General features: G+C 33.9%; 1 protein-coding gene across 6 annotated transcripts in view; it reads right to left on the bottom strand.

Annotated features, from left to right (window-relative positions):
• Positions 1 to 22,462, bottom strand: part of CEP170 (centrosomal protein 170) — a 106,210-nt gene that overhangs the window by 35,255 nt on the left and 48,493 nt on the right. For 5 of the 6 annotated variants that reach the window (XM_074818367.1, XM_074818369.1, XM_074818370.1 and 2 more), the window contains exons 9-10: positions 19,034 to 19,680; positions 4,005 to 4,154 (exon numbers count right to left, since the gene is read on the bottom strand). In XM_074818367.1, coding sequence (XP_074674468.1) covers positions 4,005 to 4,154; positions 19,034 to 19,680 — 797 coding nt within the window. The remainder of the gene's footprint in view (positions 1 to 4,004; positions 4,155 to 19,033; positions 19,681 to 22,462) is intronic. The other variant, XM_074818372.1, reaches the window with a different exon arrangement.

Here is a 22,462-nt window from a genome sequence, read left to right as displayed (position 1 = left end):
CTTTATGCTTATCTCATATACAAAGTAAATTGAAGTAACAGATCTTCAGAAAATGTACCAATGGATTTTTGTGGATTATTCAGCCTGAAGATCTATGGCTTCAGGCTCTGTATCTGAAAAAAACCCAAAACACCCACATGACACCTGGAAGCGTCTCCGATACTTGGCATTTCAGAGCAAAATAGTTTTTTTTAAAAAATAAATTTCAACAAGCTGAATAAAAAAGTCTTTTCAGACACATAGTCCAGTCATCTCATGTTGTAAGAATCATATTACGCCATCCTTTCATAAACTGAAGTGCCGTCTTGAAAGCAGTTCTTTCAGTCCCTCCCCACTCTACCTGCTTCAGAACAATATCCCTCCAGGGTTGATGACCTTTTTTCAAATTTCCATACTTACTTTATTCACAGCCAATGTCTTCACATTTGTTCCTGGAACAATATTGACATCTATCTCAAATATTTCTTTCTCCTTCTGTTGCATTTACTCCGCATATACAACAAAACCCAGCAATTGTACCTATCTCAGCTACTACTTTGCTAGACTAAATGAATTGTATCAACCTGTTCTCATAAAGTCAATCTCCATTCCCTTAATAATCCAAGTAGACCTCTTTGTACCTTCTCTAGTCTTGTATTCACCCTTCTTAACCAACAATGGTAACAATTCTAGTGCCAGTATTCAGAGGATGTTTCACTAACACTTTCTACCATGGCGACAACACTGCCCTTTTCTACTGACAATACATTTTCCAGGGTATCCAAGAGTTATATTAGCCTCTTCACAGCCATAAGACATTGGTGACACAATAATCCTATGTTTCACTATAGCATCTAAGTTCAAACAAAAAGTAAGCATCAAACTTTAGACTGAATGGTTTGCTCTACAGAAGAACAGAAAATTAGTGTAATTAGAGAGGACAAACGAAAGGAAATACAGCCTCTAAATACACACAGCAGTTCTCCATTTCTAAGAAGCAATATTGCAAATATTTACATGAATTAAGTTACTCAGTAGTCAGAATGTCAGCAGTATTATTTATTTTATCTTCAGTGGAAAAGACATGAAATGGGCATTCAAAACTGGAAAGGGAACACTGTAGTCAATGGCACTGATGACACCGCAGATGTAGAACCACGTTTCTAACTGTGCTGCAGTCCGAACAAAAAATTAAAACAACCCCCCACAGTCCAAACAAAAACCAGTATGTCCTTAAGCAGCACATCAAAGATGTTGATAAACCACGTATATTACTTAAGAACGGTGGTCAGCATAGACAACTGGCCACTGAAAATTTAATAGAAGCTGGATGGATAAATCATAGCCCAAATATCTGCAGTACTTTTATTAATCAAGCTCTAGTAATAAGAATAAATTATAACAACAACAACAATAATATTCTCTTTGTTCTCTATCTTATATAATTTTTGTTCTTAAATCACACTTACCTTGGTTGGCAAGTGGCAGCTTATAGTATAGAAAATAAAAACATTTAAATATTTTAAATAGATGGATTTAGGATTTCTACTGCCTATCTGTAATCATTGAAAAGGCAAGAATCAGTGCATGCTGGCTCAATCCAACCGTGTCAAGACATTCACTCTGCATTTTATTTAGTCTCATGACATACACTACTCCAAAGTACCTGAGCTTGTCATATCAAAGGAAAAGCTGATAATTTATTTATAACACAAGCAGTTTTTAGGTCCTTTCCAAGCATGTTATTCATAATACTTCACAAGCCCTGTAAAGGTAAGATATTTAAGTTCAGAATAATCTTTCAACCCCAAAATGGTTTTTATAAAATCTTCATAATTTCCCAAGCCATCTTTTCCATCTTCCTGAATTGAAATATCTTAAATTTTTATTCTCTGCTTTTCCTATGTAAATCAAATTCTGAATTCGCCTCATTCCGCTAAATCATCTATAGGTACAACTGTGATAGGCAGCTGGAACAAGGTCCACCCATAATCTGAATGGATGCAAGCCTGGAACACCAAGCTACCCTGAGGTTACCTGACTATTTAGCCAAGATCCTCAATAAGGTTTATTAGCATATGATCTGCAGCTCAGTAATGCAGTAAGTCTTCCAAAAACCACAAGCAGAAAACTTTGTATATACTGAGAACATGATACCCACATACTTTACAAATCAAACACATTTTCCTCTCCCTTTCCTAGTGATAAAACAAACTGAGTGTAAGTTTTGGTAATAAGACTTTAAATATTACAATCTTCCCTCAATAGAAGCTACCCTTATGATTGTTTTCTCATTATGATACTACAAAATACACCTCGATTTTTCTGAATTAGCTTCTCTGTTACTTCTACACGCGTATCAACCAACTTTAATTTTTAACTCTCTCTGGTAAGCTTTTTTCCATCTTCATCTGTCCTCATTAGTGTCCTTTTTACACTAATTCTTGCTATATTCAAATTGCTTATGTCAGTTTTGCTCCTTTACTTACTAATTTTCCTTTTTTCCCCATCATGCCTTGTAAATTAAGACTGTGCCAAATAACCCACTCCCTTCCCAATATACGAAGACCTTTTTATTCAGCAACATATCCACAGTAATAAAAAGGCATCATTCTTGTAATTTCAGTCTAAATCAATGTGAGTTTTAGTATGCCATTGCCAGAAGAATTCTTAAACCTGCCCTATGATTGCAGAAGTCTCAATCTTCTAAAATCAAACCCTGATATTTGCAAAGTATGACACCTGGAAAGCTCAATTATGTTTATAAAATAAATCATATATTCTTCTGCTGCTTATGAAATTATAAAAATGGAAAAATATCAATACTTTTAATAATCTTGAAAACTGATATGGCAAAAATGAGCTGAATGCTGTAAAAGGCATGAAAAATAAGGGAGAGAAAGACTGCAGTTACAGATTCATGTAAAGAAGCAAGATGGAAGGCAAAGTCTGTCAAATTCTTCCACAGGACATGCCCATGCTGTATGGCAATAATTTACTCAAAGCAGTAACCTTAAAGAAACTATTCAAAGATACTAATTTAGATACAGTAACATACTTGGCGTATCAAGACTGCACAGTAGCTGAAATGCAACCATGTGATAAAGAACACCTCTAGGAGAAACAGATTCCTAGAAACTAAAACCAATGTATTTCCATGGCAGGTACAGAAAGTCATACTTTAAGCTTTTGATATATTCCAGAAAATTTGCTTATTTACAAAGTTTGCTAATTTACAGGATTATACTTCAGAAACAGTTTGCCGTGGCAATTAGAAGTAAGTGTGGTGTGCTTCGCTACTGTTACCAGATTAATTCTGCTCCAGTGTAAGCCCGTTCTGTTCCCAACACATTTCAAGTTATAGTTTATCCATCACAATGATACCAGAATGTCTCCCAAGATTTCAATATGAAATACGATTAACATATAGCTTGTGTGCATATTCTGAGTCATATATAAACATGCTTTGCCTAATCTTTCACCAACTAATGAAATTATACTGATTCTGAGGCAACTAACATGAGTGGGATCTCACTTAAGAACTCAAACCGTGAATGAAAAAGCTGAAGTCCTCTGGCTTTGGAAAAAAATCTGAAATATACTATCCACCATTTTTTTCCTAGCTGATGTTTTATCACACATTAAATGCATACACCTTGTTTCTGAATTTTAATATAGTTACTTGCTTTGGGCTATAAAACATAATCAGCTTTTCCTGCTGTGTAAATTGCGAAAAGTGTGTACTGTGCAAATGTATGTTGCAAGGAAGCTCCTGCTACATTTCCATTACACTGGTGTCAGTGCACATAGAAAGGCAGCAAAGTTTAAAACACGTTCATAATGTCCCTGTTTCTGACAGAGAAGTTCTGATAATGCAATAAAGGCCTAAGAAAAATAAAATACTTAGAGATCTGAGCTAATATTTTCTAGGCAAGGTTTTGTTTGCTGTTTAACACTTACTGATCAGTTATTAGTGCTCTCTCTTTTTGGAAGAAAAAAGAAGACCATCAAAAATTAAATTCTACCTCTGTGTCAAGAAATCCAGTTGTACTCAGTGGTCTTTTTTCTTCCAGCACTACTGTAGCAGAATTTATAGCCCAATCTTTTACTAAATCTTTCTGGTTCTCGTTGATAACAGGCCTATTATAATCCTGGCTGTCATCCACTCCAAATACCTGAAAATGAAACAAACCATTACATACATTAACCCAATACCATCCTGATACAATGTTCAATGTTAATGGATGGATGGTGGCATGCTGAAGAGTGAGTTTAAATAGGTTTTGCTGTATTATGCTTATCTGTCATCTTGGTGAAATCTACAAATTAAATGGAAGAAGTATCTACTGCAATTAAAAAAAGAGCAGAAGTCTACGTCAACACTGAAAATTCAAGGAACTGCTAGTTGGAATGGTCAGATATGAAAAAATGACTCCTGATGAAAAACACAAAAGGTAAAGGCAAAAATCATTACAAAAAACATTTTACAGTCCATTTCCCAATTAAGGAAAAAAACAACTGGTACCACCAAATTTTCTGATTTTTGCTATAATCTAGTGAAAGCAAGAAATACAAATGCTTACATCTGCTAATAATAAGCTTAGTGAATTATTTCTCTAATACAAACAAAATTTCAGGTTTTCATTTGTATAGGGACTTAGCAGATGTTAGAAGTCCACCAGGTCTCACAAACCATGTAGACTCATCTCATTCAAGATGTGGATCGCCACAGTTGTTCTACTACACTGTTTCCTACTGATGCTTATATTAATCCCCTCCGCTTGTGATAGAATAATTTTCCCATGACATTTTAAAACTATTTCTTAGAGAAAAATACTAGAAAAATATAGAAAAATGTTATTACTAAGGCAATTTAGTAATAAGGAGAGCCAGCATATCGTCTGTCAAATTTCTCATGAGTCACAGATACTAAGGAATATGAATTGCTTTTAGAATTGATGTATACTTCAAAGAATATTTTGTATCTTGGAAACATATACTTTATAAAATTTATAAATTTCTGCTTAAGAAATAAATTCACTACTTTACTACTAAGGATTTGAACATTAAAAAAAATAAAGAATAAAAATGGAAAAACCTGACACACGTTAAAATTGTCTGCTAAAAAGAAACTAACATCAAAAATTGTTTTGTCTTAGAGAAATACAAAGAAAAGGAAAGAAGGAAATGACTTCCACAGATGTTATCCTCCTGTAAAAAAATACTACTAGTGCAAAAGAGAAAAAGATATATAGGTTTATTTTTTCCCCAAAACTGTGTTGTAATTCAGTTTTGCACAGCAAAGCTAGAGGACTGGTTTATCAAAATTCTAAACAATGCTAGTGTATTTAAAATGGATTCACCACTAGATGGCCACAAACCATAATGTTTTTTAATGTCTGAGTAGATGAAGGAAAAAATAAAAAAATTAGGCACCTTGTCATTCAAATCCTGCTTATGCTCTTCTAAGTGTCCAGAATCGTGTTGCTATTGCATTTATACATTTATAACTGAGGAAGCTTTTTCAAATGCATTGGATTTGTAGTTTGCTCTCGTGTAAAAACTTTGCTTTCTGCAATTCTAAAATTCAGGCAATGCTCCCCAATTTTCAATTAATATATAAATCATGTCTAGATACACTTATGCACCAGTTGCTTGAGTATTTCATAAATATTTCTTTTCCCAAAGTGTGATATAACTTTTCTCTTTAATGATATACTTTTGATTCGTACAGTTGTAGCAATTTTTGAAGATACAAACCAGTTAGCGTCCACTGCCTCCTTTCTTTGAATATATTGCTATTCTGCAGCCACCTTTTTCCTTGATTAACATAGTTCCATTGATTACAGAGTTTTACATGCTCTTTTAATGAAAGAAAATTCTGATTTTATAGCATAAGCACCTGAAGGAAAATATGAATTCAGCACTTCCATATCTAATCAGGACTAGAGGAGTAAATTGCTACCTGTAAATTGCTTCATATTATCTGGTGCCACATTCATTTACCATGTCAAATTTCTTTACTTTTATCACAAATGACAGCACGTAAGGCTTCTTTCTTTCAGTCCTACTTTTTCTAGTACTGAAGTCCTATTTAAGCAAATCTTGTTATTCTTCTTCTATTACTGAAATTAGCTGCAAAACCAAATTTGAATATTGCCTATTTTTTTCTGTGAAAAGTAATACAGTAGACCCAAGTAATAGATTTACCTCCTAACACTCCACTTAATGCTCCCTCTGTATATGGTGGGAGAATATCTATATCTATATATATAAAAAGTGTGTGTATATATATATATAAAAATATGTAGGCCAGAAAAGATAAGTAAAATATTTGGGAACACTATCATTAGAAAGAAAGAGAATGCACCTTCTTCAATAAATGTATATTTTTGCACTACACATTCATTCTACATCTAGGAGCACTGGTATGTGCATGCACCTGCCCTAAATTCCATTGCTACACAACAGTAAAGCTCCTCTTCTCAGCAAGAAAGAAGAGATTCACACAAGTGAGATCTATCCCAAAGACTAAATTTCAGAACTGTGATACATAAAAACCCTCTGAAAAAAATTCCATTAATACATAATTATGACTTTAAATTTGAAAACTCTGCAAAAGGTAAAAAATTTAGGACATCACTTACACACCTGTCACACATCTGCAGAAAATGAATACTATCAGAATTTTAGAATTAACTGATCCACTTACACTGTTCACCAAATAATGAGAATATACCCTCATGGAATAACCTGAATGTTTCCCTCTACCATTTAGAAAAATGCAATTTGTACTTTATGGGTTGCTATGATAAGGTATGTATGCAAACAGTGGGCTGTTGTGATTGAAGCCTGAATGGATAGAGACCTGTATCTTCCTACAAAGACTGAATGACATTCTTCAAGGCTTCCAATTCTTCACACGTTTCTGTTCTTTAAATATCTTCATGATTTCAAAGTCATTTAAGGGAGGTCTAGAAATAACTTAACCAAACACAAAAAATCCTGAGGAACTGCTGATGACACCCATCGCTGCATCCCTTATCTATTTATACAAAAAGACTGAAGTTTCTTTCTGTAAAGCTTGTATTTGTCAGAAGCTACAGCTTTAAACAGAAGCAACTACTATATGTATTTTGATTAACTGCATTTGGGGAAGAAAAAGATGAAGTCAGATTCCATGACAGAAGTTTGCACACGGTGTGGTATTTGAAAAATGAAAATTTCTTTTTTTGTTTTATTTTTGACAAAGGAGGTAAAGGGATTCTGTGCATTCATTTATGACTTCAAGAACTTTCCTAACATTCTCAAATGACACATATCCAGCACACAGCTGCCAATGAAAAAATAAGTTTCCTAAATATTTTACACTTTTTCATATCACTGTAAACAATAAAGACTTTCACAAAATCATGATCTTGCATTTCTGGAGACTCGGGGGGATGGGGAATAATACGTTTATCTTTTAAATTAGGTACCTGTATGTACCATGAAGAAAACAATCCTAGAAATCTTTTTTTTTTTAAACCCAGATATTAATACGTTTTTTTAAACAGATGTAATTTAAAAATGAAACTACCAGAGAAAGATATTTCCAAGATAACAGCTTCCTACATGCAATCATTCTGGAAAGTTAAAAGTTTTCTGCCCTGCTCTGCCCTATTATTGTTTATAAAATTATATTTTAGCAGAAAGACTAGATTATTTTATGCTGAATGCTCCAAGCGTCATAAAGTTACAAAACAAACAAAAAAGAGATTAATTTTTACAGAATCCCTGAAATCTGACTGATGCAGAAAATTCTAGGCACTGCACCAATCTGCACCATTACATGGGGTTCCTTCAGGGTCTCTGCCACACAGCTGTAATAGTGGAACTGACAGAAACATTGTATAAACTGTGGTGGTGGTGTTTAAAAATAACTACTTTATTGTTACAAAGCATGAAAAATTTCCATTGCAAAGTAAGACATTTTGAACAGCAAGGGAACAACAACCACAGCATTGTTGCAGAAAGTCAAGCCGTATTTACTAAATGTAGTCAACATAATTTTGTTTAACCTGCAATTCAGGTGACCTTTTAAGCAAAATGGATTTACAAGTGATAGTCAAGACTGCATCCAGTTTTGGTCCTCTCAATGAATGAGAGACATTGTCTAACTGGAGGGAGCTCAGCAGGGGGCTGCCAAGATGGTCAAGGCTGGAGTACTTTCCCTGCGGGGAGAACCTGGGGAAGCTGGGCTTGATCAGTTTGGAGAAGGGAAGGCTTTGGGGGTGCCTAACAGTAGCCCCCAGTACCTATGGAAAGCATATCAAGGCAACAGCCATGCTCTTCACAGTGGTGCATGCCAGGAGAACAAAGGATAACTCATGTAAGCTGAAACAAGAGAGGTTCAGACAGGAACAGTTTTTTTTACTCTGAGGACAGCCAAGCAAGGCTGCCTAGCCTCTGACCTTGTAGGGTGTGAAGACCCACATGGATAAAGTCCTGGGCAACCTGTCTGACCTCAAAGCTGACCCTACTTGAGCAGGGGGCCTGGACTAGAGACATCCTAAGGTCTTTCCCAACTTATGTGATCCTATGATCCTTAATAAGAGTGATCCTAGATAATAACTTAGCATCTCAGGTCAGCCTTCTAGCTCAAAGAGTCAGTCTTCTTGACAAATCCCAAAGGGAAATCCAGTAATTTCTCAACTTAGGAACTGCTAACACTAGGGCTGACATATAATGAAGTCTCCTAGATCAGCAGGGAAGAGGGAGTAGTTCCTGACACATACTTTTCAATTTCAAAGCAATGAATGGTAAGCTCTCCAAAGATCCCCCTGAGATAGTCCATTTACATTCTGTGGTTCTACCAGCAAAACAAAGGGACAAAACAGCAGGCTAAAAATATAGCAAGTCCCAAAGCAATATGCCATTACTTGCTGGAATGTAACCTCAGCCTGAAAAGTACAGAGGTGAAGTAAAAAATAACTGATGGCAAAACAACTGCACCTTGATGTAGGTATTAATAAACTCCATCACTTTACCTCAGCCACAGTTTTTCCAATACTGTAACTGAGAAGATAGCCTTATCTACATAAAACAGTATTTTTAAAAATTCTTTATCCAATAACAAACAAGAATTAAAGAAATCTATGTAAGACAATGCAAGTGAGATGTAATCATTGCAAGTAGTGCTGGCGTACTTCTGGAGACATCATAAGTTACAGGACCAAATCTGAGCACATGCCTTGTCCTCTTCTGCAAGGGCTAATTTTGTAGAAAGCAGAGTAATCTGTTTTGGCAGGCCATTCACGTTTCTCTGTGAAAACAGCTCATGACTCAGAGCACACCTGCTTGTCACCATAGCTGAAACATAGCTTTAACACAAGCTAGCTTTAGTGTTTGTGAATTGGTCTTGTTCACTCTCCTTTCCCCCCTTCCCTGCACCCCAACAGATGAATTAATATCTTTTGTACCACAGATAAACTATACTAGAGGTCAGTATAATGACTTTAGGATTAATTATCAAAAGTGATGATTCTTTAGAACCACAGAAGCCATTTTTCTTTATTGATATATATATGCGAGATCTCCTAGAAATTTAAATAAAAACTGTTCAGAAAAATTAATGGCAACAGGAACTATTTTTCTGAATCAAGAGGAAAAAAATGGGTTAGCTAACCCCCCCCTTCAGAATACCTCACTTGATGTTTTCCTTATGTGTTTTTTATAAACTTTAAAGTTCTCGAGTAAGAAAAAACATTTTCCAATTGTATCTCATTTACATACCTTTCAGAGTTCCTAATGTTGGGACTTTATACTTACTTTTATTAAATTTCAGGGCATTAATTTTAAACTATTTCATGGTTTATGAAGATCACACTGCAGTTCCACATATTGTAATTTCTCAGTACTTAATGTTCACAGAGCTAGTTCCTCATACAAAGTCATTACTGAAGATACTGATATGAATGGAAAAATAGGTTTTATTTGAGACTCCTAGAATTCACTCAGTTTTATAGCAAATTATGTATATTAGAAAAGGGATTCTATTGTTCTGCATACATACTTACTACACAAAGCATTAGAAAACATTTCTAAGAGCACTAACACAAAGTAGGAGCACAAATTTTATACAAAATACAAATCTTAATAATTCTATCTATTTTTAAAATTTTGAGTTTCTAATGTTTCCCCAATAGTCTTACTGCTGTGGTCTTATCATAAAGGATATGCAGTAATTACTAGCAACATTAATAAGACTAACAGACAACCAACATTAAATAATAAGTATTTTAGTTGCAATTCAGAGAGCTATAACTAGGAACCTATGCATTAATGATGGTATTTGTAAACTAAAAGTATGTGAATAATTCTCCTACTATTCTTTCAGATCCTAACAACAGTTACAGCCACAATCTGGAGACATATTTGAAAAGGGTAATGATTTAAACGCTATTAATTTCAGTGCAGGCAATCTGTATACAAGTAGCAGAACAAAACCCAATGACAAAAAGTGTGTAAAGGGCAATTCAAAGATGAACAGTTAAAAAGGTAAACTAGATCAAAGCAGAGCACAGGTAAGGTACAAGAGGCTGTACATGTTCAGTGCATTAAAGATAGGACCATAGCAAAATAAGACAAGGAGCAAATGATTAAATTTGAAATAAGGTATTTGCCATGTAAAGTTATAAGAATGTAAATTATAATAGCAATTATGTTTAATAACTTTTTAGGGGAAAGGAAGATGATGAGTATATTTGATTGTCAGGGAAGTCAAATAATAGTAGGTTTCAGAAACTGAGCTGTGAACTGATACAGTCAGACCAGCATGAAGGAAAAAAAAACAAAGAAGGAAGAGACAGAAATTTAGAAACACAAGCAGGATTTGGACACAGTACTAAGCAAGAAGAAGAAAGTGTAAATAAGCCACACTCAAAGGATGCTTGATTGACGGGAAGAGAGGATTCCAGACAGCAGGGAAATGGAAGAGGCTTCAGATCCGTATCACAGATCATCTTGGCAATGCTGCGCTTAGTGTTCAGACTGAGCTCCTCGTAATTCTTCCAAAGAAGGTAGTCCAGACATTCATAATACAGTAAATTCGTTGTTAAAAGTCAGAGTTACTGATCAGATAGAAAAGACATTCTCTCCCCTCCCTTTAGAAAGTGTGATGAGCCAGAGTACAATGCTTAAGCTCACTTCTTGTTTAGCTACTGCATGAACTGTTTAACCAAGTTGCTTCTGAGAAGTCTGATTTTAATAGTTTTTGCTTGTTCTTGGCAGTTATCCTAGACATCCCAGGCGAACAGGCTGTGTTCTGTTCAGGGCATATCTCATGAATAGCCATGTATTTTCACAGAAGCTGTTTATGTCATTTTAACTATATACTGAAGATATAGAATCAGATGCAAGACTCTCTGGTATATAAAAAGCTACATAAGCAAATGAAAAGGATTAACATGCCAAGTCTAGTAACTTCCTCTTACCAGACGCCAGTTACCTATTTACATGCATATATATTTTGTACCTGTTTGCTAGTGTAGAATTAATTTCCTTTAGAATTCCAAATTCAAAAAGAAACAAAAAGTTTAGAGACTGTATGACGCCTCCCTCCCCTCAGAAGAAAAAAAGACTACAAACATCCTCTGAACTTTTGACAAAATTTATATGTTCAGATGATTTGATAGGCTTCAGTTGTTCTACTGCTTCTTCAGCACTGTATTCATAAAATATGGTCATTGTGCAATCAAGACACTCTGTTGGGCTAAAAGGCATTCTTTCTAGAAGAAATTGCAGAAGCAATGGTAAAAGCAATTAAACCCAGAGGGTGTGAAAAGACAGAAGACCTGAAAGTATTTTCTAAAACCAGATATATCTGTCTTGGGTACTTAAAACAGTCATTGAAACATGCTGAGATTTTTTTTTTTTTTTTCCTCCTAACTCAACTCTACACCCATTGATTCTTTTCAGGTAGTTTGTCATTTATAATACTATAAAAATTTGCCAAGAGGAGTTTTATAACATGTATGTTAACTCCCTAACAAGAGGAATTATGATAACATGTATGTTAAGTACTGTAATGAAAAACATTTCCCCTTCCCTGCTCCACTTGCACTGTAAATATAAGGTTTTGGATGAACATAGTTTTAGTAGAAGAGTTCAGAATATACATTTGCTGATAAACTTTGCAGATCTTAAAAAAATGTTTTGATTTGGTATATGGCTCCATGTTTTAAAATCAATCCCTGCTGTGCACTTTTTACAAATGATAGAAAACATCTGAATTAGTCTATGCTTCTTGAAGAACTAGACTGATACATACAAATGTAACAATAAAATACGTACTTATAATTTTGTCACTCTTACTTTCAAAATATTTAGCATAACATTAATCCTAAACTTGTCAGTCCACAATTCTTCATTTAGCAGTTATGTTTAATACAATGTTTCATGCTATCTGCAAGATTTAAGGTTTGCAACAGAGAAGACAAGATCTGGTAAACAAGCTTTATGAACACTTAAAGCAACAACAACGAAAAAACAAAATTTAAAAGTTCGCAGTCCTTGAAGTACACATTAGCCAGTAACATAATATGGTATGAACAAATATACCCCAGGAGCAAAAAGAGTAAGGAGATTCCATTTTATTAAAATCACCTTTCAGAATAAATTCCCATTCATAGACATACTCAAAAAAAGTCAAACCAAACTGAAATATTAGTACCATCATGAGCAGAAAGAAGTAGAAAATGAAAATGGAAAACCTGCTGCCTATATGAACACCAACAGTTTTTCCTCTTAAATTATTCCAAATTTTTAATGAGAATAATCTCTCTCGAGATTGTGTCAATAGAATAATATTTTATGTATACTCTTTGCACAGTATATAATCAAGTAAAATTAAAGATGATAGCATGCACATTAAAACCAAGGTCATTAGTATTATTATCATATGATTCTATGATTCTATTATGGCCTATCTTTCTATATAAACAAAGACTTTAAAACAGTACCCTTTTCCAATTTAAAACAAATTGGAACATGATCTAAAATATGAACATTACACTGAAAACAGAATCATTAAATGGTCACAATAATTCTTTTTGAAGATGGCAGAAGGATGGATTGAGGTTTGATATTGGCACTTTTTTTCAAGTTTTACTTCTGGTTTGGAATCGGTATGTTGAATTTGAGATCTAAAACTACTGATGAAAAAAATAATTTATCAGGAAATTTAAATTAATATAACATCATTTAAGAAAACAGTTTTAGGACCAAAGAAAACTTTATCTAAGCCCAAGTTTTCCATATGCATATGAGCTGCTATAACATTCTAGATTCCCTAGTTAGCTAGCTGATGACAATTGAAACATACATAGAGTCTCTGTTCTGTTCCTTCCCTTCCCGTACACGCATAGAAGACTTTAACTCTGCTATAGTAAGTTCTACAAAGTATTTCTATTCAGAAATACCCCCAAATGAAATTGCCTGAAGAAGAAAAACAACAAAAAACCTATACAAAACAAACAAACCCCCCCCCCCCCCAAAAAAACCCTGAAGAGCTTGCAGAAAACTCATTGAGTTGATTTTTATTTATTGCAATAGCCTCAAAGTATTTAATATTCCAACCACATCCAGAATTATTTGCACATTCATTTATTAAAATTTATTACTGGTAGTATTTTATTTATTGAAAAAAGGAAACTCATTAGACTGATAATTTGCAGTCTTTTTATATCAACAGAAAAGATGAACTACAGAAACATAATTCTGAATTCTTTCATCCACTGACAGACTTACCTTTTCTGTGGCCTAGAAAGATTTTTTAACCTGATATGACTACTGAGAACAAGTTACTTCTAATAGAACAAATCTGATTTATTTACAAAATGTAAAACACAGAAAATTTGCAACTCTGCAAAATAGAAAGCAATTGCTCAGCGTTAACAGAAGAAAGCACTGAACCTATCTAAAGGTTACAATGGCTGGATGCAAAGGAAAACCAAATCCTATGACTGTGCCCCATTTACTCATGTATTTTATGTGTTAAAAGTAACACTGAAAACATGTTCTAAATCAAATCAAGATCCTGAATTTATTTTATTTTGTATTTATCCGTTAGCTGCAACAATAAGGGTATTACTCTGCTAGAGAGTTGTGGCTTTCTGAAGGTATTTGGGTAGCGAATATTGTATGCCTGGTATGTTCAGGGTGGTCTCTGTAGTATGTAAGAGCTGATTTCTTCTTTACACATTGATGAAATTGCTGTCAATGGTAATTCTAAAAAGAGCTCTACAAGTATAAAAAGAGAGCCAGCATCTATTATTCAACCATAACTTTCTTTCATGTTATTAATGTATTTATTTTCTAAACTTGTCTGGCTACTAACCAATTCATACTTATCTATGAATTTAAGTGACATTTGAACACCTGAATGCAGAAATACCATTGGTTAATTAAAGGACTTTTAGGAAGCAAGGTTTATTGCTATTTTTTAAGTGTTCTCTATTTATAAAGGACATTAAGACGTGACCATACATTTATACTGTAGAGAACAAGTGAAAAGAACATGAGTTTGTGAGCAGCACTGATCTTGCTTAGAATTTGTGCTTTGTAAATTAAAGGTGACAGAGTGATGACAGAATAAAAATGCAAGTAAACTGGTGTACAACACATTTATATACCAGTAATACCGGCAGTATTCACTCAGTCTCTATATATCAAAAAAAAAAAAACGGGATTTGAAAGAAATAGTAGTAATGTCAAGTTGCTAAAAAATAAAATGAGTCAGAGGTCCTAGAATATGTGTTTCAAGAAAATGTCAATAATACAAGATGGAGTTTGTGTGCATGGGTCTTGTGTTATTTGTGAAAAGCACAGCTGGATCCCATGTAAGCACAGGAATATTGTGGAGATAGCATTCTCACCAGTTAATTGACTAAGGAGAGAAGGCAGTTACAGTGGGTAACAGCTGAAGATTGCAACTGTTTCCAAATCATAATCACTATCTCTACAATGGAAACTCTGACAAACCTTTCCATTCAGTAATACCATTAAATGAAATTTGCTAAAAGCAAAACCAAACAAAAACCCCTTAAGCCATACCCAATTTTGTTCTATGATAGTTTCATGTTTTGATATTTGTCCTGGACACATACACATTTATGTATTATATTTTAAAATGGAAACAACTATGAAATCTTCTTATGATGACTGCTTCTCTGCCTCTGCCTAATAACATAGCCTGAGATTTCTCCTAACCTCTACAAAATTTGATGTTGGGTTTTGTAGGTTTTAAAATGTATTTTTTTAGTTATTCCCCAAGATGTTTGTTTTGTTCTAAGAGACATGACACACCAATTCTAAATATAAGTAAACTCTTCAAAGCTGGCCACAAGGCAGTAATATCCGTAATATTCCCCTGACAATATCTAAGTTTTATGAATAAAATTCAAATAACAGCACAGAAGAAACAATTATTAGTACATTCCTGAAATACTAAGTAATTACATCAGTTCCTATCATGGATGATCTAAGCATATAAGATTTTAAAATACAATCAATCCAAATGATTAACTGACATACAAGTGAAACAGGAACAATATTTGGAGGACTCCAGGCATGTACAGGTCTTGCATCCTTTTTTTATGCTTACAACTGAAAACTATCTGCTTACTATTTTTATGAAGTACTTTATTTTTTCATCCTAAAATAAAATCTTTTTTTTTTTAATTTTGCAAACAATTTAACAAATTCCTCTTTTCTTACTCAGTTCAGTCTCTGTGGGCATTTATATAAATTGATTTTATTCCAGTGACCTTGCCTGTCAGATCTTGATATCTTGTCTGATTTTAATTTCATTGGCTCAGCAAATTATCTAGGTGTTGAAAGTTGTGTAAGACACAAGCCTCAATGTTTTTGGAATCTTTCATTTTAGGTAAGTGACAGACATTCACTCCAAGAGTCATCACTGCAGATAAATTATTACAGCTCTCTTTTAGGGAAAAGTATCTCACTAAAAAGCTTTTCTCTGTTACTTAAAGATGTCTTCCTCTTTCCTTCTGATTATTTTTGTATCTTTCTTACATTCTCTTTCCAAAAGACAGGCTTTAAAGTGGTCAAGGAAAAAAGACTACGTTGTTTGTTATTCTACTCCTTTTCTGAAGCAGAGACAGCACTTTTTCTTAGAGACTGGAAGAGTAGCAGAGGAAGAAATGGATCCTTAGCAATCTAAATGAAATCTGAATAAGCAGGACGGCATTCTTTTTGGATTTTTAAAATAATTTCACATAAGTATCTGTTTTCCTTGCGTCTATTTCCTAGAATATTTAGTAAAAGGCTACATTAAGCAAAAATGGTACTTTTGAAGACAATATAGATCAACACCAAGGTCTTTCCACCCTCCTTTTTTAAAAATTATATAGATACATATTTTTGTCTATTTTTCTGAGAATTTTAACTTTGATTTCCTGCATGCCTCTCTTGGATTCTTAACTCAAAGAAGCATTATTAATCACACCTTGATTTTTGACAAGTTAATGCCACTCCCGCATTTGTGGTTTGTTCTTATGTTCCTTTCCAGAGAAAAGAGTAGATTCTGCCTACAGGAGTAAGGCTAAGGCTAAGGTTTCCCAAGTGAATGAATCACACTGAAAGTAGTCTTTGGATATTTTAGTCATTCTCATCCTTTCCTCCAGTAAAAGAGAAAAAATACACAAACTCAGATGTATTTTATTCCATAGGAAATTCTTCAGAATTTAAACCAGACACAGATCTTAGCACCATTCTAATGTAAATTGTTACTGACAAGACTGTATTATTTTGAGTGCATTTTCACCCCAATCTGAGCAAATGCAACTCTTGAATTTCAGCTAATCTTTTGACCCAACAGACACTCCTAAATGAGACTCAACTGAGCAGGCATCGTAACTGCTCAGAAAAAGGACATACTTGCCAACAAAGAAAGAGAGGTTATACTGGAATCATTGATAAAATAGATACCAATAATTCTCTTAAATCCTCAATAAAGCAGCACAGCAGTCAAAAGGCTAAGAAAAGTCCTTGTCTGATTCCTCACTTATTCACCTTTAGCAAAGTAACAGAATCCACACCATTAGCAATTTAAAATAGGAGGGAAGCAAAGCTGAGCTCAGCTGGAGGAAGAAATTTTGGCTTCCATTTGGTTTTGATTTTCTTCACTGTCTGTTTTTCTGCACTTCATAAAAATAATATAATACTTCTTTCATATTACCAAATCAAATAAGAATTGTGCAGCTGGACTCTTTGATCTGGGTGTAAAATATACTGTTCTTAATACTTCAGTACAGATACTAAGTGAAAACATACAGAAGACCTCAAAGAAAAAAAATCTCTGGTTTACTTCCTAGTAAATCTTTAATTTCTAGTGGTCACACTTTTTAGGTTGGGACTAAGGGGTATTTATGATACCCAAAAACTTTTTATACAACATTAAGAATATTAACCAATACTTTACTACCATCCCTAACACTTACATTCACTCCCTGTTCCTGAATCTCTCATGTAACAGTAGGGATCTGTTTCAAACAAAAACCTGACTGCGGATATCCTGAACAGATAATTAATGACCACAAATAATTTGAAATCTTATTAAACATTAGACAGCATTAACGTTCTTATAAAGTACATAAATTCTATATTTCCAAATGTTATTATTTTCTCTGGTTTCCAAAAAAACCCTGTTGCACAATTATACTTAGCAAAAACAAGACTTACACATTATCTGATGCAATTTAATTGAAGATTTATAACAAGGATTAAATGTAGATATTTGTAGTCACTAAGAGCAATGACATTCTTTAATATACACTTGCTTCATTTGGAGTGCTCTCAGTTCTCAGAAGTTCTTTAATACTGACTCAAAGAAGTCAAAAGTCTCCTTTTCAGAATCCGTATGAGGCAAAACCATTATCTTTATGATTTTATTGAAGGCAATTCTCTTTATTTTAATCCCCCCCCCCCCCCGCAAATGCTCCATAAACACCTTTTATAAAATAAAACCATCTATAATAAAATTTCCCATTTCCCCACTATGATCTTCTACAAAATCAAACCAGTGAAGGTAACTTGTCTTCTAAAAAATATTTTTCAACGTTTAGCCAAAATTCATTCTAAAGATATTAATGTATTTGTTCAGTTCTGAAAACCTTAGACACACAAAATCAATCCTTAGAGAATTCTATAACAAGTGAGTGATGAATTTCCTGTTAAACTGGCTCAAAAGTTGCCTAGAATTGAATACCAGCATTCTACCACAACGGGTTGTTTAAGAAAACACAACAATAACAGAAAAAATACCCCCTTTAAGAGTCAGTTAGGCCAAATGATTAAACATAGCTTCTCGTACTCATACCTTCCTGTTGAATCCAAACATAAGAGTTATTTGCAGTTACTTAACTGCAAATATGATTTATCTTGTTATTTATATTGTTACCAAGAAGCAAAAGTTACGCAGTCATCCTAAGATTCCTAAGCCTAATGAAGTATATACCTATATTCAAACTAGGAAAATGATGCTGCTATCATATAAACATTTTTGGAAAATGAAAGTATTCTAATACTTGCTCTTTATAAGAGATGCTGAAATTTAAGTTACTGTTATTGAATATACTTTTTTTATAAGTATAGAAAGCATTTACAATCTATTTCTATATGAGAATTTGGATGGAACCAATTTATATACTGAAAGCTACAGAGACCATAGGATTTTAAAGAACAAGTGAGTATTTCCAAAGGGACATAAAAATTCTCATAAAAATACCGGTTAATTGAATTCTGTTGCCTAGTATTCTTACAGTACTTAAATCTTTTGAAAACACATTAAAACTACCAAAGAACAGTGGTACCAAACAGGGATAGTTTTTTTGCCAAATGCCTGCTGCTGCTTTTATTACATTTCATATTTCATTATAGACTCGGTTAAAAACTTGTATTATTGCAGCAGCTTGGTAATTAGAACTGAAGTGGTAGCCTGTTGCCCACACATCACATACCACTTTAACATCAGTATACATTTTAGCTTTCTCACCTTGTCAATCATTTTACGGGCTTCCATTTCTTCAGAATTTGGATTTTCCAGCTCAATAGTGTAAGTACCTTTGTCACTCTGGTCATCCTCATTGTCCTTTTGAGTAGCAGCAGAAATATGTTGGCTTTTCAACTTTTTGTCCATCTCCTGGTTCTGACTAGGCCTATGACCAAGGCTTCCTGAACTCCTTAACAACGCAGCTTGTAAGACAGGTAATGCAGCAGAGGGTTCTTCTGATTTTTGTTTTAGAAGTTTTGCATGAACACCATGTACTGCTCTGTGATGGGATGAGCTAGCTTGCACAGATGAAGGGACGGCTTTCTCTCCTGATGTAGGTTTCACTCTTTCAGCTCGCGCATGAGGTGTTGGAGATGGAGATTCTGGGCACAGAGCTCCTACATTCTGAGAAAAAGAGTAAGAACGTCTCTTTCGAGGATGGTCTTCATCAAAAAACTCAATCATAAAGGCCGTCTGACTCAAACCGGCTTGCTCTTGCTGCTTTTCTGTGGAATGGACTTTCTGGTGTGACTTCTTCAGCTCTGTATGATGATGCCTTAAGTGTTCTTCAAGTGCTGCCCGCTTACTGTAATGCCGGTGTGCACCAGCATTTTCTGAATCACTTTGTGTACCATCATCATGCTTATTCCCTACAAGCAAAGCAAAAGAATATACAGCACAATGAAACAAACACAAAAAACTCCCAATCCAACACATATAAAAGAAACTGGCAAACAAACAAGGAATTTCAATTTGATTTTTCTGTTTAGACTCCAACAGCTTTCAGTACCTGGCTCTTCAAATTTTGTACAGCTCCTGGTAATGCATTCAACTTGCTATGAGTCAAACAATGAACCACTTTATAAGCTGATCAGTAACAGCAGTGCATTTGAATTATCTTTTTCACCAATATTCTCATCTGTGAATATTTATCAGTGATTTACAAAAGCCGGTATTTTACCACCTGTATTATAGTATGATTCCGAATTATATTAATTTTGTTACACAGCCAGTTGATTACAAATGACTACTGAAACATTCTAGGCAGGGTTAAGAGGAAACAGAAAACCCTAAACTAGTCCCTCCAGTAGCCGAAAATACCCACTGAGAGCCACAGTTCATATTGCTGGATTCCTCACACATTTACAACAGTTTATTGTGAGAAATGTATACTGAAAACTGTAATGAATTCTTATTACTCTTTCCAAGAAGTACAGTGAGTTTTTTCACCATTCACTCCCTTCAGCATCTGATTTATGCATGTAAAATATTTATTACTTATTATTCCACAAAGTACTTTTGAGATCTATGAATAAGGATTACATATTTAATAAATCATATATATGCCTATAAATATACTTTGCAATGATACCTGAAACTGCACAGAACACTGGATACTCATACACAGTAAGTCACATTTAACACAGAGCAACTTCAAGTACAATGAAAGTGTCTAGACTTTTAAGTTTTAGCTCAGTTTCTGTGAAGGAACAGTTTTACCTGCTTTGAACTCTTTGATCAAGTCTTACTTATGTATACATAGAATGCATAATTTACTTTTTTTTTACCTAAAATTGTATGAAAAGCTGGATACTCATACATAGTAAGTCACATTTAACACAGAGCAACCTCACGTACAATGAAAGTGTCTACTCTTTTAAGTTTTAGCTCAACTCCCAGGAAGGAACAGTTTTACCTTCTTTGAATTCTTTTGGATCAAGTCTTACTCATGTATACATAAAATGTACAATTTATTTTTTTTTATTCTCAAGAGGATAGCTTTATTAAGGCTTTCTCACTTAAGTAGTTAGGATATGCAGCTACTATTTAAATAGTAATCACATATTGGGAAACCTTACTTATCAGACTAATAGCACTTAAAACACAGCTGAAATCCCAACTTACATTCCCGTTTGCTACTTATTTGTACAGTGCCTAAGAAAATGATGTGATGGTTCACATACTTTCAAATAATAACAATAAATATCAACACCACAGTGAAAGCCATATAATTTTAGCAGTGTGACTTCAGTACAGAACTCAGTATAGTAAGAAAAAGCTGAGAAGAAAAAAGTTTTAGTTTTTTTTTAAATAAAGTTTCAAAGAGGTTAGGTATATTCTCTACCTTTATGATTTGAAAAAGTGCAAGTAACGAGTGAGAATACAAACAGATCACAGAATATTACGAAATTCAGATATTTATTATGGCCATTTATTATGTACCACATAACTTACACATCTTTCAGATGAAAATTTATCAAACTTTGAGGAGTTTCTGCCAGGAAAAGGCTAAGGCCTTGTAAACAAAGCCCTTCCTATTTAGCAAAGTTACATGGCTAATATTTTAAAAAATGTTCATTAATATAATACAGTATCATTAGCACCAAAGGATGTTCTGTGATATGCTCTAGAAGAAATGTGATACTATTTTATTAACGTTAGCACATTGATATAATTCTGTTTTCAATTTTTTTTTTTAGCTTGATTTGTAAGAGTCAGCCTTAAAAAGCAGACTTTTGATTAGTAAGACAAAGCACGTTGTACCCAGTTCCAGATGGTTTAAGAGCTAGACATAATGTTGAAGAACCAAGAAAAATGGGAATTGCATGGTTAACCGACTGAAATTAAAACCAGAAAATAAGAGAGACTTGAAAGACTTGTTCAGAAATTTTCATTCTGAAAGTTTGAATGTCACTGGAATCTTCACCTGACCATCAAAACGACTCTTCTCTATTCTGCTAAGTGGCATCCAAAAGAAAGTACACTTACCACGCTTAACATTTGATTTAATTTTATTTGAAGTGTCACTGTCTGCAGTAAATGAACATGTATAATCACCTGGAACTCCATTCAACAGCAGCATTCTTATAAATACAATATTCTGCAAGCTTAGTATAAAAATTGAAGCTCTTGGTCTATTTCAGATTCCTGACTCAAACTTGACTCCATCATACATGATCAATTTAAGCAGAGTAACTATATGATGTGTTCTTTCCTATAAACGATTTTCTTGGAGCACATGAATATTCACAGAACATATGCTATTGGAAGAGTTGCTAAAAGCATAAATTGAACTTCAGAGCTTTGATTCTAAAAAGCAATTCAGCTTTTTAAAGTAATGCATGGGAAAAAGTGAAATATATAAAATTTAACTAAGTTTGGGTTTTTCCCTTTCAAGATCAATGTTTCAAATACCTGATATTTTCAGCTCTACTAGAATATCTCCAATTAGTATACTTATTGTGAGATGATTCAGGATTTCATTTCCTATTCTCTTTTAAAGACTTAATACTGCAATAAAATTGCTAGCACAGATCCTTGCACGCATGTGGAGTATTTGTGATTTCAACTGAACTCCTCAAGGGCTCAGGGATCCACTCACTGGATGTTGGAGAGGCATTGTTGCTTACAGAAATAAGCATAACTGGAATT

This window comes from Strix aluco, chromosome 3, assembly GCF_031877795.1.
Source record: "Strix aluco isolate bStrAlu1 chromosome 3, bStrAlu1.hap1, whole genome shotgun sequence".
Taxonomy (NCBI): domain Eukaryota; kingdom Metazoa; phylum Chordata; class Aves; order Strigiformes; family Strigidae; genus Strix; species Strix aluco.
Note: the sequence above shows the minus strand (reverse complement) of the source record. Positions and strands in the feature narration are given on the sequence as shown.